Below are 20,181 nucleotides of genomic sequence, written 5' to 3'. Positions count from 1 at the left end.
GAAAGATCATTCACTAGATAATGCCCATTTTTCATGTGCAGGATATATTAATTAGAAAATGCTTTCAGTGAACCCTTAACACGTCTAATAACTAGGCCTCTGAATTTCTTACTGACTGTTGTATCCGTACTGGAAAAATGGAAATAATTTTGAAATGAAACTGCCATTTACATTCTAACCAAAAGTACTTGTGTCTTTCTTTAAATTAAGGGCTGGTTATTTTTTAAAAAACAACAACACATTGTACACTGTTCCCAAGCCTTCAGAATGCATATGAGGGTTTGCATGATTTGATGGTCCCCATATAAAAAATGAGGATTGGCACAAGGCACTGTGCTGCCTGAGGTGGGCAAGCCCTTGCCTCCTCCCCCAGTTTGCCATTTTGAACTGTTTTGCTACTACATTAGCAGCAACAGCACTGGCAGTCTCAGACTTTCTGAGGCCATCTTGTCCTTCAACGGCCTTCTTCAGAATGAGGCCTCATGGAAAGTGGCCCTGGAAAGCATCTGCACCTCTACCACTTTTGCTGCAGTGGTGGCGGAGATGAAGAGGAGAGGGAAGGTGGAGTGTGTGAGCTTACAAAGAGGCTAGGCTGGTTCATATAGCACTACACTAAGGGTAGCCAACATGGTGCCCTCAGCGCTCCAGATGTTATGGACTTCAACTCCCATTATCCCTGGCCATTTGCCATGCTGAGAGTTGGAGTCCTTAACCTGAGAAAGGCACCGTGTTGGCTACCCCTGCAGTAAACAATGGTGTAACCTTGCATCCTTCCCAGTGTAGTCCCAGACACTTCCTGCATCTTCCTATATGGTCAGTATGCCGCTTTATCACAGCTAGTGTCACCTGGTTTGTATTTAATTTTTGAGAGAAATGTGAGAGACGTTAAATGATCTTGTTTATAGAGGCTCTTGAAGGAACTATGTTAGTATGTTGTGGGGTGGGGGAAGAGAATTTGGAAAAATATGCCCAGTATTCCAAACACTGATAAGTACAGGCCAACAATCCATGATTGCCCACTTACAAGCAAGGAAGGGGTTTTAGGATAATGGTTAGACTGAAGTATTCTCTACCACTGAACAGGTGTCTTTCTCAGTTTGCCCACACACTATCACAAGTTCCAAAATATCTCATCTCTTTCCTGGAATTGTTTTCATTAGCAAACCTCATCCCGAGCATGCTAGACTCTCCTAAACTTCCTCCCCAAAGACTGTTCAGCCTACATGTCAGACTTTGCAACAAGAGAATAATTCCTTTTGTCTTCCTTTTCCTCAAATGAGCTGACGAGACTTGTGCCTCTATTGATTCTGCAGAGCCCGTACATCCATAAGATCTTATCCTACTAACAGAAGTCTGTTAACTGCACATTTAGAAATGATGGGAACTATATGGGAACAGGGCTGTGTGGAGCCTGGAATGCCTTTAGGATGGTGTCTTTCCCCATCAGTGCAGAACACCTAATAATGACATTGTGACTACACTTAATTTATGGGGTTAGAGGATTTAGTATTGGATTATTATCTGAAATGAAGATAGACACTCTGTTACAGTTTCAGTCCCCCAGTCAGAAACAGCTTTATTACCTTCCCTGTTGTATATGAGGACCAAGCCCAGGAATGCAAAACTGTGAGCAAGGACATTCCCAGTTCAAATTTCACCTTGGGCTTGAATTCATTTGGTGGTCTTAAGCATTCTACTGCCTCAACTCTACCCCCATCTGTACCCGCAGTTGTGTTCACATGTTACATTCAAGGAGTGCACAGTCTGTGTACACTATAATAGAGCTGTACACTCATGTGGTTATTCACATGCATTGTTCAATAAGTGCAGTGTCTGTGTATGCGTACACACAATAGTTGAGTTGTACAATAAGTGAAGACTACGTGCTTTCACACAAACACTTGTACAGAGTAATGCATGAATAAGCCTGGAGTTGGTTCCAGTTTTGTGTGTATGCGTGTTTGTGAGCTTGGGTTAAATTCCCTCAGGGACTTCTTTCCCAGTTGCCCTCTTCCTTATCCTCATTGTTCTTGCAATTGTTCATTCGCCTGTCTCTTTGGGCCCAGTCTACGCTACCAACCACAGGGAGAGGGCCAGACTATTTGAATGGTGCTTCTTTTTCCTTTTGTCACTGTTTACTTACTCCGGTAAGGTAAGTACAGGTAGTAACAGCAGGCTCAGGGGGCTCTGGGACTTGGCAGTTGGTCCCTTGTTCAGAAGATGTCTATGGCTGCCCCTACCATTAGGAAGAGTGAGGTGGCTATCTTAGGCTGCTGATTTTGGGTGGGCAGCATTTGCTTGTTGTGGTGGTGAATTGGTGGTTTTTGCTGCCATTTAACTTGACCAGATTCAGGCACTATGTGCCTCGATGTTGAGTGTGGTTGTGCCATTTTTTGCTCTGCCCTAGACAGCAAAATGTCTTGGACCGGCTCTGCAGATGCCTAGTGATGCCAACCCCTATCCAAGCCTTCGCTGTGATCTAGGAAGTTAGTCTCAGTCATGAACTCAATAGATGACCTTAAGCACGCTGCTTTCTCAGCCTCTGTCCCATCAGTAACACAAGGAATAATAGTAATAGAATAGAAATCTATCGTATGGCTACTGTAAGGATTACTGTGATAATTAGGTGAGACACTTTAAACACTCAAAAAGCACTATAGAAATGGTAAATATTAATGATCTTCAGAATGTTTACTAAGTAATGGGCACATTTTGATTGGGGTTTTTTTTGTTCTTTTTTTTTAACAGGTCACATTGCATTTGAATCCAATTATTTCCATTCATATCCACCAGAAGCCATTGGTATTCTTACTGAACTCTCCTGTGCCCTTGGTATGGAAGGTGAAAACAGAAAGACTTGCCCCAGGGATTCAAAGATTTTTCATTGTAAGTATTCAGAGTTTCTTGAGGCTGAGTAGTTACTTCATAATGCACCATACACAGCTGAATGGTGTTTCTTTTGAAGGAGAAGAAGGACCTCATGCTGGTAGACTAAAGAAATGTTAATTAGTTATCAGGTTTCAGAGCAAAGGCTCTTGAGGGCAGTTAGGTGGCTTGTGGAAGCAATTTGAGTTCGCTCAAGTTATTTATTTGAAATTTTGTTTAAAATGGGGTTGTATGGCATTGCCCTTATTGTGTGATTATTTACTCTAGTGGGGCTTCCTATTTTGAGAGGCTGTGTGGCCTTGGGACAGATCATCAGTCCTGGAAGTCACAACAGGAGGAGTGCCAAAGGCAAGAGTGCAGAAGGAAATGTTAACTAGCAAACAGCTTGCTTTCTGTGTGGTCTACAACCAAAACTCTCAATCTCCTTGACCAGAGCCTCTTGGTACACAGAGGAAAGGCTATTTCTTGATTTGAGGTTTTGTTAAAGGTACAAAACTAGGTCCAGAATGAAGTCATGTATGTGCTTCTCCAATACTGGAACGTTGCTTCTACAGAAAGATCCAGCTGTTACCTACTTTTTTGTAAATCACATCTTCACAGTTTGCCAGGACGTTCAAATTTGCTGTTTGTAAGAATAAGCAGACTGGTTGTTTGGATTGCATTTTTAGGCTATGATATCATGTCTCATGATGTGTCCTACAGCTTCACTATTTAACATCCTAATTTCAGAAACAAACATTACTGTTGCTGGTGGTAGAACATTTATACCGGGTCCAGGCCTGCTTTATAAGGCACAGCCCATGGCATTAAATAGGGCAAGCAATGCTCATCCTGGCCTGGAATGAGAGAGGAGAGTTTTTCTTAAATTGCATCTGGAACCCAGGGGACAATTTATTAAGGAGAACAAATGTTTTACCACATTGACTAAACCATTAACTCATTAGAAGGCAGTTATAGCATAATACACCTCATTCCTTCCTGTTCTGAGCATGTTGGACACAAAATTCTGGATCTGGTCAGTTGATCTGGAAAGATAGTTGTGTGGTATCTACTGTCTTATGAACAGAGCCTGAGACCTAGTCCAAATGTTGAAAAAAAATCACACATTAAGTTTGGATTTAACAGTTCTGTAGAAAACTCCTCCTGGTGCTATACCACTTCATTATGAAGTAGGGGAATTGAATGATTTGACTGCTCCTCAGTATCAACAACTCCATGTATGTACAGAGCTGACAGATCAGGGAAAAGGGTTTTATCCTAGACTACTTCCTGGCATCTAGGTTTTCCATGGGCTGGAAACTGTTGGCTATGAGGAACATGATTCCCTTACTAGCAATCAAAATACTACAACCTCAGGAGCATAGTATTATGCACTTTTCCTGAACCTTTTAATTGGTTCTGAGGGTAAAACTATGTGTGACACTAAAGGCATTTTTGGATCCTGTGTTTTGTATTCTTTTTTTTCTAAACAACAGCTGTATGTGGGGAGCCAATTTATATCCAGACTATAGCAGGGAGGGTTGAGGGAGATCTCACTTTTCTTCATGCAGAATTTTCCTGCTGAAAATCTCCCCTACCCCCAAGTTTTTAGGGGCAGATGGGAGCAGAAACCAGCATGCCTTGGCCTGCTGCTGTTAGTTTAAAAGAGAAAGGAGAATCCCAAACACAGGTTTCAAAGATGCATTTGGTGTCATGAGTAGCTTGAAAGGCACTGGTTGGGGAAGATTGTCCAAAATCATAGCCCATGATACTATGTCAACAACATTTGCTGTGTGCTTCAAGAATGTTGGCTAGCATACCTATAGCTCTTCAGCAAGTTTTGCTTATTTATTTGGGTTTTGCATAGAGTGGGTTACAATATGCCTGTTAAACACACACACACACACACACACACACCTCAACGAGAAAGAATTTGCCCATTTAAAAAAGTGCCTTCAGTGCAGGTTCAGACTTGGAATCTGCCCTGGGGAAGGAAGGTTCCATAAATGAAGGATTTACCCCTCGATTCCCTTTGATGTTTGAAATGGCTGTAGGGCTGGTATTAATAGAAGGCTCTCTGTTCCTCTTATAAATTATATAGGGAACAAGACTACATCTGCAGTGTAGGTCACTATAGTGTTCTGTGAATGTGTACAACGGAGAAGGGGAAAACTGTGTGTAATCTCTTTCTGATATTTCACTGTAAAAGGAACCGGAGCCTCGGTCAAGAAGTTGAAAAAGATATAGTAAGATGTAAGTGTTCAAAATCCTGCCAAAACAGAAAAAAATAAAGACACATCATTTTGAGACACGGGTGAACAGGGGTTGGTGACCTTTTTTGGCCCATGGGCACTTTTGTAATTTTGAAGGAGTGCTGTAGGCACTACTCCTCTGGCCCTCTACACCCCACCCACCATACAGAGAGAAAGCTCTCTTGCACACATACAATCTCACACAATATTTGCTTTTTTCATTGGATCTAGGTAAAAGTTGGATCCAGCAGAATTAATGTAGATCCTCATGAATTTGTATGATTTTACACAGGTTCCCCACCCAACACCAACAAATTAAAGCTCACATTCGTAGTCTGTGATCTGATACTTTTCAGCACCACAAAAACAGTGATCCAAGGCACAGAACCCCATGGATCTTCATGGCTTTCTCATGGGATAACAACACAAACCATGAACAAATCGTGGAACATATCTGTGGACAAAGAGGTGACCTGTGGTGTTATGGTGGTTTTGTGGGGATCCCTTGCAAATTATGAGATCCTATATGCACCCAGGTCTTGGATTCATGATTTTGCATCACAGCAGCACTGGAAATTATCTGATCTTTTCACAATTCAGTCAGTAGACAGATGAGATCTGTTATTTGATGATGATTGGGGCAAACATGTCATTTAAAGAGGCTCTACTTTACTGGATACAATGCCTGTATTCTTTCTTCCTTTCTTTCTTTCTTTCCGTGGCCCCCATCTTCCTCCCCCTGCCCTCCAGTTGCTTTGACTCCCCACCCCGGTCTACTAGATCAGTCCCCTTTTTTTCCAACCAACATGGTCACTTTGCCTTCTTTTTGGCTGCTCAGGTGCTGATCTGAGCCCTGAGAATCACACTGAGCTGAAAGGGAGTGGGAGAGATCATTTCTCTTCCTCCTCCAGATCTATGTACAATTTTTTGGGTGTTTTTTTTTTACCACACTCACCACGTCATGACTAAAAGAGCAGAGAGGCACTGTCCATGGCAGGAGAAGGGCACCACCTTGGCAACATTTTTAGGCATTTGCCATTTAGACAAGGTCTTCAACTCTTAGTTTCTTTCCTGGATATTTTTTTTCTTAATAATGTTATTTGTTATTTAGTTTAATTTTTGTAAATTGTACTGCTTTCATTGATGTATTTTATACTTGTGTTCATTTTTCTTCGTAAGCCGCCTTGAGGGCCTTTGCCCAAAAGGCGGGGTATAAATAAATTTAATAATATTAATAATAATAATGTGTTTGATGTATTTAACTAATGTATTAGACATATTTAAACAAGCTAACTGCTGATACCTGGGGCTGTATACATGAACGAGGAAACAGCTCAACACCCATTTCAGTCAAATAATATCTGCTGAGGAGTATAGTCTTTTTTTTTTTCATGTAGCCCAGTTCTTAGTCTATCTGAGCATCCAGCTTGAATTTCAAGGGAACGTACAGAGGTGCCATTGGTAAACCTGTTTGGTGGGCAAGCTGGTGGTGGTGGTCATGGTTAAGTGCAGAGTTGGTGGTGATGGTGGGCGGCATTTCATGCTTTATTGTTTTAAATTAATACATTGGTATCTACCTTGAGCCTCTGGGAAAGAAAGGATATCAGTCCCATACAAAATACAGATGTATGTGGTTTAGGAATCAAGGACTGCAGGCCACAGGATTGCACATGAATCCCCACTGCTTGCCTTCTAGCTGGATTCAGCATTACATACAGTTCTCAGGGCCATCCCCAGGTTTATTTCAACCCACCTTGCTGAAGAGAGACCAGAGCGTGCAGCCCTTTGCTCCGTTTCTGATCTCTCAGTCTCAATTTTCCATTTTCAATCTAAGAACAGCTAATTATGAAAATATATCGTACCCTCCCCACTAAAATGCTATGTAATAACAAGGCATAATAGGAATTCTCCAGCATTTCTAATAATTAATTAGCACACCCAGACATGTTTGTGCTACGAAAGAAATGAGTTGAGCCCGCCCACCCCAAAAAAAATCTGCTGGAGAAATTTAGCCTACTCACTCATTCCAGTTCAGTTTTTCAGAGTGTTTACCAGGACTTGGGGTAGGTACCAATATTTATCTTTTAATTTGCATTTATGACCTAGCTCTCACTGGGATGGTAAAACCTGTGTCTGAATGAAATTGTTTCAGTCCACATGTGTGGGCTCCCATGACTAAATGGTCCTCCTTGACCATAGATGATAGGAAGAAGGGTTCTAGGCTAGTCTACTTCATATGGCAGTTTTCTGTGTGTAGGAAGGTTTGGAGTTTGGTTTTGTCTTGTTGGTGGTGAAGACCACTCAATGGTATAGTCCCCACCTGAAATCTGAAGTGATAGAGGTTTTCCACTTCAGTGAGGTCTAGGCCTAATATGTTCTCATATACTATGGAACTTTTGAAGCGATAAAAGAAGAGTGTGTTTGGGGGGGGAGGGGGCAGAATCGCCTGAAGGGAAAAGCAAAGGGCCACTCTTTGCTGCTGGACTCACCCTTCACATTGTAGCTTCAGCTCCTGCATTTTTCAAAGCAAAAATAAGTTCTGAAAAAGAATAGCAGAATAACATTATTATTATTATTAAATTTTATTTATACCCTGCCTTTCGGCCAAAGGCCCTCAAGGCGGCTTATGAAGAAAAATAAACACAGGTATAAAAATACAATATAAAAATACAATAAAAGCAATACAATTTACAAAACAAATAAATAAGAAATAACATTATAATAACAAATAAAATTAAATAACAAATAACATTATCATTATCGGCACCGCCAAGAAAGAGGAGGTGGTGTTAGCGGGGGCGGCAGCTCCCGAGAGGCAGAAGGGCGACAGGCATTTGTTACAGCAAAGCTGTGCAAGAAGAGTTTGTCCTTTCCTAAGGTGATCAGATGCTTCCATTTCAAAGGAAAACAACTTGGCCTCTCAGCTAGCATACAGTACAAATCAAACTGTTTCTTAATACATCTGCTTGCTTTTCCCGTTCTGACATGTGCTAAAGTTCCAGTATGCACTTGAATTCCTCCTGCAATATGGTGACAGTTGGCACATACCCACAGTGGTGGAGGTTATTATAGTGATGCAGCTCTTTTGGACCCTGCTCATGGTGCTTCTTCTTGGGCACTGGTGGTCTTTCTGTCCCCAACGGCAATGGAAAGCCTCTTTCTGAATCCAAGTCTCTGTTTTACCAGGTATCTAGTAGTAGCAGAACACATGTAAATGTAATGCCTGTTAGTGATATTGCCATTTGTATCTTTGATTTTTTAGCAGTATTAGTTCTTATATCTATTTTATTTGTATTTTTATCACACATACTTTTTAATGAAGAAATCATTCTGTGGAGACTTGTTACCACTTTTTATGTCCTTTGTGTACAGTGTTGAAGTTGACCAACTAGAACTATACCATGTCAGCAACTATTTTTGAAAGTGGTTCATGACAGAACAAATTCACAATGGTTTAGGAGGATTCTTAACCCTGTTTTGGGTTGAATAAAGCTGGTACGTACATTAGGTTATTTTCTTCTCCTCCACAGCCCCTCGCATCTTGTTAAGAAGTGAGTTATGTTCTCCTATACTAAAGGACTAATTTAATAGCAGGAGTAAATCACTCTGAAGGGTAGATTGTCTGAGATATTTAGTGACTTGTTCATTCAAGCAATGCTGAAAAAGAAGCACATACATACACCAAACTAGAGTGTCAGTAAGCTAAGACTGATATCTTGCACATACCTGGTAACTCAGTGGGACTTACTTCTGCATAGAGATACATAGGATTGTACTGTAAATTAGTTCACATCACATAATAGTATGTTCTGTAACATACACCTCTTCCCACACTGTCTTATTTGTTCCCTTCCTGTAAAATATACTGCTCGACCTGGAAAATAACATGTATATTTGAGTATGGAATCACCTGGGCGTATAAACTGAATCCTGCTTGACAGTAGGTCTGGGATCACAGTGCCAGGGGAGTTCTTTGTGTGCTTGCATAGAAGATTCTTCAGAGCCTTTTAGAACCTTTTACCTAAGGAGATGCTGCTGTTCTCTCACCCTCCTCCCATAGGTTACACATCTTGCTCAGGGTTCTCTTCTGCCTGCTGCTTAACAGCATCACTGCAAACTTTCTGAGATTTTCTTGAATTTCTGCCTTATTCCTTGGATTTCCTTCATTTTCTCTGAATCTCACTGTGAGCAGAGGTGTGTGTATGGGTGTGTGTGTATCTGATCCACTGTAAAACAACACTAAGAGTGCATGACCAAATTGAATATGTTTCTGATGTTCCCATCTACCATTTTAACCACATAACCTGAAAATGCTTGCCAGACTGGAATATTAAAGATCTGTTATCTGCTGCATTAGCATATCCATATGGAGACAGTGTGCTGGCTTCCCATCCAGCTATCCCAGATTTCTGTGCTGTTTAGTGTATCAGTTAAAAGAAAATTCATACAGAGAGCAAAAGAAATACCTGGTTTGTGACGCAGAGCAGTTTCACTGGCAGAGCTCTTAAACCATAGAGACATTCAAAACCAATAAGGGAGAAAGTCACTCCTCCTCTCCCTCAGTTTCAAATAGCTTAACTTGTAGCACAGTTTTTTGGGGGGAAGGGAAATCCCAGACATGCTATTGCTTAATTCCTCTCTCTTTCTCCCTCTCTTCAAGCAAGTTTCTGCAGGAACGTTTTGGCAGGAAGCCATGGTTTTTATGTTTTATTCTTGTATCAAAGAGGTGGTCTTTGCAGGTGTTACTCAGCTGGTGGAAACGTTTGCTTCAGGAGGTAGCCCTTTAACATGGCTCAAGATCTTTCCTGCTGGAATGTGGCTGTTTGTAATAGAAACTACAATGAAACTACGTTAGATACTTTATACACTCAGTGGCCACAGAGCCATTATTAGGTTTAAATATTTAGAAAAAGGAATAGTAATAGTTTACTGTTTTGAATAATTTGGCCACAAAGCCAGTGATATTTATTTACAGGCATTTATAGCTTGCCCTTCCCTATGCGGTCCCAGGACAGGTTATATAAACTCAGTACAATTAAACTATAGTATGTAATGTCTTCCAACCCCAAAGGCCTGTGCAAAAAGGTGCACTTCGATCTGATGTAAAAATATATATACAGTGACAAGGCCAGATGCACAAATTCTGGAATGCCTTCCTCACCAGAGCGTCATTTGCACATGTAAAGCTACACCTGTTGCAATGAATGAGATGGCCCGTAATGCACTGGAGCTCCCTGTGCACATTCCGCCATATCCAGAATTCTGGATCAGGGCATTTGCACAACTGATACCTCTTACTCCTTTCTCACAAGTAATGATTTCAGCAAGACTATGAACAAGTATATGAATGTGGGATTTTTTTAGGGTAGGGACCCTCTGTCGCCTTTTGAGAGGTGTGTATTCTGCTCTTGGTTCCTATCTCTTTATGTTTGCATAGGTAAGTCATTCCACTGGCTTTAAAGGGATTGTTCATGGTGTGCTTGATGACACAAAACACACACACACTTCGTGGCAAAAATAAATGCTTACTTTGCTTAAGGCTTGTGATTAAAAATCCTGCATCCATTTCTAGAAATATAAAGTAAAGCTGTGTCATTATTTCTGGCTAAGCCTGGTTTGCTTCCTTCCCCCAAGAATACGTTTCAAAAATGTTGGGCCTCTGCCATTAAACCACAGGCAGCTCTTTTGTTTGTACTAGATTTTGGGTGACTGTCAAAACTCACTGAAAAACAAGTGCTATTTCTTTTCCTGTGGCTAGTATTTAACGGGAAATCAGGAGGCTACATTTCCAATCACTTGTTAAATCAGCCCAGATGTGAACTAAGCACCAGGCTAAAAGGAGAAAAGGATAGGGTAGGAAATGTGTAACTAGTGAAAAACAAAAAAGTGAATAAATAGTGACCGTATATGATTTCAAGTCAAAGAAGTGGAGACAACATTGCTAAAGTTATTTAAATATATGCATATGCCATTTTATGGGATTTTTAAAGTAGTTCTTTTTTTTAGTCCCAAAGCAGAAAGTAATTGCCCACCTGTGTTTTTTTCTTAATTCATTTGGCAGTTCAGTTTCCCTTCTCCTTTCTGCATGCTCTTTTAGAGTATTTGAAATGTTTGAAGTAAAAAATAAATAAAAATCACTTTCTCATGTAATTAACAATGGGTAGTACCCAACTGATCTCTACTCAGAGTAGACCCATTGAAATTAATGGACGTGATTAATTTGGGTCCATTAATTCCAATCCACCTAATCAGAGTAGAACCAATTGGGCACAGCTCATTATTTTGAATATTTACCACTAAACTAAATTTCTGAAAGTAAAGTACTGTTAACATAAACTCCTCCAATTGGGGTTTTATTCTGCACTTGAATTTAGTACACTTATATAGAATAGTGGAATAGAACTAAGTGGGAAGAGGGTTTATGGTTGAAAAAATGTATTATTAAATTTATATCCTGCCCTTCCTCCCAGAAGGAGCTCAGATAATGGAATTAAAGTACTCTGAATCTGCCTACATACAACTATCATGTTAAATTACAATTACAAGCAACATATGATATACTAGCTTTTCTTTTTATTTTGTGATCTGTTTTTTATTTTAAATGAAAAGAAGCATTTGCTGCTGACTGATTGATTGAAACTGTCACTCCCTTAAGCATTTTTATATACCATGAAGGCACAACATATATTCAGGATATTGACCGTCATGTTAGAAAGATGGATGTGACTAGATCTGTGGGCCGCTTAAAGTGCCCTGACTGTAAACTGGGGTATACATTTTTACATAAATAAATACAGGCCATTTACCACACATTTTATCACACATCTACATAGGTTAATATATGGTAGACCTCTCTTTACATTTGGAAGGGCAGTATAGGCAGTTACATTACCAAGGAGTCACATTGCACAGTATTGTAAGTTACCACTTGCTAAATTGTCATCGGAACCCACCAAAGACGCATCAGTGCCTGAGGAAGAAGATCTATCCCAGGAGTGGAAAACTACAGCTCCCATCATTCCTGACAATTGGTCATATGGGGCTTATGGGAGATGAGGGTCTAATAACATCTGCAGGGTCCTAGGACTGTCCATCCTGATCTATCCTTTCCCTTCAGTGCTGCAGGGGTTGCCAACCATTTTGGATCAGTGGGCACATTTGGAATTTTGAGAAAGTGCTATGGATGCCAGTAATGAAATAGCTGTTGTGGGGGCCACTGCTGTGTTCAGAATAGGAGGGTAGATTAGTGTCCAGTCCTGGCATCCAATGAAATGTGGGCGGGTTTAAGGGGGTGTGTGTTCAATGTAAGAAAGGCTGGGCCAGTACAAACAGGAACTGAGCATTTTTCATACACAGGGCTGTGGTCTGGGCATGTGGGATCATAAACCCCTTTCTTTTTTGGGAGCAGGGTCCCTATCTCTCCAGCATCCTACGGACCAATCATCATGAAAGTGGAGCATGTTAGCCACTGAGAAGGGTTTTCTGGAAGCTATCATTGTATTTTTGAACCTCAAAAATACATACCCTCATCCTGCATTCGTTGGTCAACAGAACTCTTAACAAAACAAGAGACAAAGGTCATTATTTATTTATTTATTATTTGACTTATATCCTGCCCTTCCTCCCAGCAGGAGCCCAGGGCGGCAAACAGAAGCGCTAAAAACACTTTAAAACATCATAAAAACAGACCTTAAAATACATTAAAACAAAACAACATTAAAAACATTATACATTTTAGTGTATAATCTGAGAAGGTTGTACAATCTTAGAAGGGTTTGTGGCTGTGAGGGGTCATGGAATGACTATCATGAAGGGATCCTGCCCTTCTGAATAATCCACTACACTACTGTTCATACATTGTGGATTTTTATGGGAATATTTACTAGAACGTTTTGTGGGTGGTCTTGGAAGTACTGGCGAGCACATTGGTGTCCATGGTTGCTGCATTGGTAACCCCTGCCTAAGTGCAACTGTCTGTAGGTATTGGCAGGGCCGGTTCTAAAGGGCGGCCAGGTGGGGCACTGGCCTGACGGCCCCTGGAGCTACAGAGGGCCCCTCAGCTGCCCCTCCACTCCCCTTCTGTGATCCGCAGCCCCCCCACATCCCCCCACCTACCTGTCTGCTATCTTTTACCATTGCCCTTTACGAAGATGGCAGCCGCGGTTTCCCTAAGGTACTGAAGCCCCTGCCGCCATCTTGGTTGATGGCAGAGATGCGTGTGCGTAGCATGCACGCGTGCCATCAACCAAGATGGCGGCAGGGGCTTCAGTACCTTAGGGAAACCATGGCCGCCATCTTCGTTAAGGGCAATGGTAAAAGACAGCAGACAGGTAGTTGGGGGGGCGTGTGTGTGCATGCGTGCATGCGCGCGCGCACACACACACACACACACACACACACACACACACACACCGGGGCCTAGGGCAAGCTGATGCCCAAGGGCCCCGGCATTCCTGGAGCCGGCCCTGGGTATTGGTCATATGACACTACTGCTTGGGTGCTGGAATAAATCAGACATTCATGAATACTCATATTGGACTTATTGCCTGTCTAGAAATGGAAGGATGAGTGGAGGTAAAATAAACGGATGGAAGAATGGACTACAGAAAAAGCCGTCTTGGATATAATAATTATTGCCCCTCATAAATGCAGTGCTCAGGACATGGCTCAATTTAGGTGTTCAAGTTGTCCCTGATACGGGGTTCTGTATCTTTCTGATAAGGCTCTTGCTCATCAGATAACTGAAGCTGAAAGTGACCCTGGCAGTGTTGCAAGGGCAAATTTTTGGTTTGTCTCCATACTTTTTGAAACAGATTATGGTGAGAAACATAAACAACCATAAAGTCAAGGACACAGATTATTTTGTCTGTTTCTGGGGCAATTAAAGAAAGCCAGTAACGGCCCCAGTTGGAGGTGAATTTATGATACCTGACTGCTGGATAAAGAAATGTGCAAGTTTAAAAGAAACTTTTTTTCACACATATGTACCTTTGCCTTTTTGTAAGCTGTGAGTTTCTGATTATTGGAGGGAAAAAGTGGTATAGCATTAAATCATATTAGTTTTAATTCCTAATAGATACTGTTCCCTTTATTTCTGTATCTTTTTACCAGATTAGTCATGTCAAGCAACTAACAGCACCCTTACTAAGCTCTATCATTCAAGAGCACCAAGTGAAGTTTCTTCACATAGTTAAGAAATTTCTTTTATTTTACTGTTGCTGGTCTAGGAACTGTTTTGCTGGCCCAGGTGCTTGTTGCTCCCAGAACTGCCACAGAGTGACTTTTTGAAAAACGTATAAATAAATGACAATCTTTTTTTAATCTGTTTTAATGTTACAGCTTCACTCTGAGTAGCAGCCCTCCCTCTATCCCTTTTTTTACACCCCAACAGATAGTTCTTCCTGGCGATTCACAAAAATTAGTTGTTTAAGTAATTGGGCCTAGACATACATTTCTTAGTTCACTCGGGTGAAGCCTCCTGCATCTACATCCTCCCTGGGCTCCTTTGGAAGGAAGGGCGGGATATAAATTGAATGAGTGAATGAATGAATAAACAAATTTGTATTTTACATGGCAAGAACTTTAACAACTCCTGGGGTGAACAAAGAAATGATAAAATAGCAGATTTATTCAGGAAAACAGAAAATTTGGGCATATCGAAAAGGCACATAAAATAACATTCAATTTAACACTCTGGCATAGCATAGATGCTAAGCACTATACATCATGCGAGGCCATTCAGAGAAAGCAAAATTCATTCTGTGAGTCCCAATTATTGGAACCTGTCAACAGATGGAAACTGGCCAATCCAGGCAGATGTCACAGCTCCTTGTGGATAAGGAGAAGCTACCTCCAGAAACCATGGTTTCACAGTGATCATGGTTTAGGGAAAGCAAAATTCATTTTACAAATGTTATAGTTAGCTTGTGCCACCACATCCTACGTGGGATCATAGAATCATAGAATAGTAGAGTTGGAAGGGGTCTATAAGGCCATCAAGTCCAACCCCTGCTCAATGCAGGAATCCAAATCAAAGCATTCCCGACAGATGGCTGTCCAGCTGCCTCTTGAATGACTCAAGTGTCAGAGAACCCACTACCTTTCTAGGTAATTGGTTCCGTTCTTGTATGGCTCTAACAGTTAGGAAGTTTTTCCTGATGTTCAGTTGAAATCTGGCTTCCTGCAACTTGAGCCCATTATTCCGTGTCCTGCACTCTGGGACGACCGAGAAGAGATCCCGGCCCTCCTCTTTGTGACAACCTTTCATGTACTTGAAGAGTGCTATCATATCTCCCCTCAGTCTTCTCTTCTCCAGGCTAAACAGGCCCAGTTCTTTCAGTCTCTCCTCATAGGGCTTTGTTTCCAGTCCCCTGATCATCGTTGTTGCCCTCCTCTGAACCTGTTCCAGTTTGTCTGCATCCTCCTTGAAGTACGGAGACCAGAACTGGACGCACTACTCAAGATGAGGCCTAACCAATGCTGAATAGAGGGGAACTAATACTTCATGTGATTTGGAAACTATATTTCTGGTAATGCAGCCTAATATAGCATTTGCCTTTTTTGTAGCCACATCACACTGTTGGCCCATATTCAGGTTGTGATCAACAACAATTCCAAGATCCTTCTTGGATGTCATATTGCTGAGCCAAGTATTCCCCATCTTATAACTGTGCATTTGGTTTCTTTTTCCTAGGTGTAGAACTTTGCATTTATCCCTGTTGAATTTCATTCTGTTGTTTTCAGCCTATCAAGGTCCCTTTGAATTTTGTTTCTGTCTTCCATGGTATTAGCTGTGCCCCCCCATTTTGTATCATCTGCAAATTTGATAAGCATGCTCTGTACCTCCTTATCCAAGTCGAATCAATCAGCATATCATAGTATGGATGAGAGGGAGGCACCATATTATTTTTTGAGATAGAGCAAGGAGAAATTAACCTCATAGAAGGCGCCAAATTCTCATTTAACTATCACCATCTTGCTTACCTTCGTTCTTCATATAGACTTCTTTTGAGACAAAAAAAGCTTAGTTATGCACGTGCACAATGGCAGCTACTTAACCAGGCCCTTTTGGAGGGCAATGAACGTCTGTTCTGGAACATAGTAACCAATGGAGCGCATGCGCCTAAATACCATGATTTCGCCCAAATATCTCCCTCCACGTGGCATGATCATTATACAAAACTTTACACTATAACGGCCACTTCCATCGCTTTGTGTCCATCTTTAAATCTGGCTGACCTTGTAAATTGGCCGCCTGTTACAACATCACACATCAGGACCCTCATTTCCCTATTAAAAAAGGGTAAAGCCCCGGGGGAGGATATGATCCCCCCGGAACTTTTCCTTAATTTCCCAGATTGGTGGACCCCTATTTTGGCAAATTTGTTTACCTATATTAATACCACAGGCAATATGCCTGTGGGTTGGAAACAGAGTATTGTTGTACCCATCTACAAAAAAGGAGAGAGACAAGACCCCCAAAACTACCGCCCTATTAGCCTTTTAGACGTAGGAGCTAAATTGTATAGTAGATTCCTTTTACTCAAGTTGGAAGAGTGGGAAACTGCTAACACGGTTATCTATCCAGAACAGGTGGGTTTCCGAAAAGGGCAATCTACCATCGATCATTGCGCCACTCACTTCTTCTTGGCCAAGCAATCGATCATGGGGCCCACTAAACACCTCTATGCCGCCTTTGTTGATCTGGTGGCTGCTTTTGATTCTATTGACAGAGACCGCCTGTGGGCCAAACTGGCCTCTACCAACCTCGATAAACATCTCCTACATCTGATTAGAGAGCTATACTCAAACAACACCCTTAGAATCAGGGTGGGCAATAAACTAACCGAACCTATATCAGCAAACAAGGGGGTAAAACAAGGCTGTCTTTTAGCTCCAGCCTTGTTTAATTTATATCTAAACGATATAGTTAATGAATTGGCGGGCCCAAAATTCTTTCCCCCCTCAATAGGATCTAGAAAGCTCTCTATACTGCTATACGCAGATGATATGACTCTCCTCTCTCTAACCCCCATTGGCTTAAGGAGGCTATTAGTAACTGTAGACGCATATTGTAAAAAAGAATCCTTACAGGTAAATTATCAAAAAACAAAAATCATGGTTTTTGGGAAAAAATATTCTAAACACAAATGGACCATAGGGAACCACCCCATAGGTCAATGCCGTTCTTTCAAGTATTTAGGTATCCATTTACAGGATACCTTGTCATGGAAAGAACAAATTGCTGCCCAAAAACTTACAGCTTTAAGATCAATTGGATCCATTCTTCGATTTGATAGGTCTTCGGGAGGCCACTTAGTGGCCCCTGCTTTAAAAGTCTTTCAGAATAAGGTCCTCCCCCAGATTATGTATGGGGCAGCTATCTGGGGTTGGTCGTTACCATCTTTCCCTCCCTTAGAAGGCATACAAAATAAATTCATTAAAGCGCTTCTAAACCTCCCACCATCCACGCCGGCTGCTTTTTTAAGAGCTGAAGTGGGCCTTTCCCCGGTTAGCGCCCGGATTCACGAATCATTGCTAACATACTGGACTCTCTCAATAAATTCTTCTTCAAAGATCTTGGCGAAGGCTTGTTCTAATGTGATTGGTAAGGATCATGACTGGAACTCAAAACTCCAGGCCATCCACTCACATTAACCACATCCCTTTTCAGCCATCTCTACCATTGAGCAAAGCAAAAATTCAAGAACAGATAAAATGCTTTTGTGAGTGGATGGATAGAATGACAATTAATAATTCTAAGTTTTCGTCCTGGTTTAGGCTGTATAAAGTAGACCATATAAGGGCGAACTATCTCTCGGTTCCTTTACCGACCTATCTACGTTTTGCCTTTACAGCCTTAAGGTTTCAAACAATGCCAAGTGCTTTTCTATCCGGACGCTACCTCCAGATCCCAAAGGAACAGCGACTATGTATTTGTCACTCTGGTAAACTAGAAGACCTCCCTCATTACTTATTAGATTGCCCTCTCTATGATCACCCAAGAATCAAGTTCCTTAATAGTTTAATTATCCATCATGGACATGACAGTGCAGCTCAGATCATCCATTTCCTTTTAGCTGATACTAATTATTGGGTAACTTATTGGGTAGCTCATTTTGCCCTGGCGGCCCAAAAGCTCAGAGCAAAGTTTCTGCTTGATTTGGAATCTAAAGAATTTTAAATATATATTCTTAGCTTTTTTAATCGTTTGTCTATATATTGTTTGTTTTATCCCTTTGCTTGTAGCTGATTTTAACCTTGTTATATTGTGTTTTACATATGTTGTGATGACCTATGGTCTGACAATAAACCCGATGACTGACTGGCCTTACCCAAGTCATTAATAAAAATGTTGAAGAGCACTGGGCCCAGGACCGAGCCCTGTGGTACCCCACTCGTTACTTCCACCCAGTTTGAGAAGGAACCATTGATAAGCACTCTTTGAGTATGATTCTGGAGCCAACTGTGGATCCATCTAATAGTTGTTCCATCCAGCCCACGTTTAGCTAGCTTGCTAATCAGAATATCATGGGGCACTTTGTCAAAAGCTTTGCTGAAGTCGAGATATATTATGCCCACAGCATTCCCACAGTCTACAGGGGAGGTTACCCAATCAAAAAATGAGATAAGATTAGTTTGGCAGGATTTGTTCTTCATCAATCTATGTAGGCTCCTAGTAATCACTGCATTGTTTTCAAGCTGCTTACAGATTGACTGCTTTATAATGTGCTCCAGAGTTTTTCCAGGGATTGATGTTAGGCTGACTGGTCTGTAGTTCCCTGGTTCCTCCTTTTTGCCCTTTTTGAAGATAGGGACAACAGTAGCTCTCCTCCAGTCATCCTGCACTTCACCAGTCCTCCATGTTTTCGCAAAGATAATAGACAGCGGTTCTGAGAGTTGTTCAGCCAGTTCCTTCAATACTCTAGGATGCAGTTTATTGGGCCCTGCCGATTTGAACTCGTTCAAAGTCATTAGGTGTTCCTTGACCACTTGTCTATCGGTCTCAAGCTCCAATCCTGCCCCTTCTACTCCATGTTTCCCGGGAGGGTCACAGACCCTTTTTTGGGAGAAGACTGAGCCAAAGTAGGAATTGAGCACTTCTGCCTTTTCTTTGTCATCTGTTGTCATGTTGCCATCCTCATTGAGTAGCTGTGCCACCATTTCTTTTCTCTGTCTTTTACTATGGATGTACCTGAAGAAGCTTTTTTGTTGCTTTTAGCATCTCTCGCTAACCTCAGCTCATTCTCAGCTTTAGGCTTCCCTGAAATTCCGTGACACCTGCCTGTACTCTTCCTTTGTGGCCTGGCCTTCTTTCCACTTCCTGTATGTATCCTTTTTTGTTTTCAGGTCATCTCTAAGCTTTTGTGAAGCCACATTGACTTCTTCAGTTGTTTCCCCCCTTTTTTCCTTCTTGGAATTGCTTGCCATTGCGCTTTTAGAATTTCCTTTTTTAGAGACTCCCACCCATCTTGGACTCTTTTTCTCATTGGGGTGGCTTGCCATAGAACCGTACTTACAATTGTTCTGAGTTTATTAAAATCAGCTTTCCTGAAGTCCAGGGTGCGCATATGGCTACTCTCAGCTTTCGCTTCTGTTAATATCAAGAATTCAAGTATGGTGTGGTCACTTCCCCCCAGAGTTCCCATAACTGCCACTTCATCCACCAAATCATCTCTATTGGTTAGAATCAAGTCCAGGATAGCTGATCCTCTGGTTGCTTCCTCCATTTTCTGCAGGAGAAAATTATCTCCAACACAAGTCAGAAATTCCTTGGAGGGGCCATGTTTGGCAGAATTTGTCTCCCAGCAGATATCGGGATAATTAAAATCCCTCATTACTATTACATCATGCCTCCTTCATCATTGGCAGTTTGCTTTTCAAAAGTTATATTCTTGTCTTCTCCTTGATTGGGTGGTCGGTAGTAGACTCCAAGCACCCACATTCCTTTTATTACTTGCCCCATTAATTTTAATCCTGATACTCTCAGTGGAGCTACCAAGTATTTCTGTGCAGGGATATATATTTTTAACATATAACGCGACTCCACCTCCCTTTTTATTCC

General features: G+C 41.5%; 1 protein-coding gene across 2 annotated transcripts in view; it reads left to right on the top strand.

The window, feature by feature from the left end:
• TGFBR3 (transforming growth factor beta receptor 3) overlaps positions 1-20,181 on the top strand; it is a 215,683-nt gene that overhangs the window by 123,769 nt on the left and 71,733 nt on the right. For both annotated transcript variants that reach the window (XM_061633658.1, XM_061633659.1), the window contains exon 4: positions 2,749-2,886. In XM_061633658.1, coding sequence (XP_061489642.1) covers positions 2,749-2,886 — 138 coding nt within the window. The remainder of the gene's footprint in view (positions 1-2,748; positions 2,887-20,181) is intronic.

The sequence above is a fragment of the Rhineura floridana genome, chromosome 6 (genome assembly GCF_030035675.1).
Source record: "Rhineura floridana isolate rRhiFlo1 chromosome 6, rRhiFlo1.hap2, whole genome shotgun sequence".
NCBI classification, from domain to species: domain Eukaryota; kingdom Metazoa; phylum Chordata; class Lepidosauria; order Squamata; family Rhineuridae; genus Rhineura; species Rhineura floridana.
This window is presented reverse-complemented; position numbering and strand designations above follow the sequence as displayed.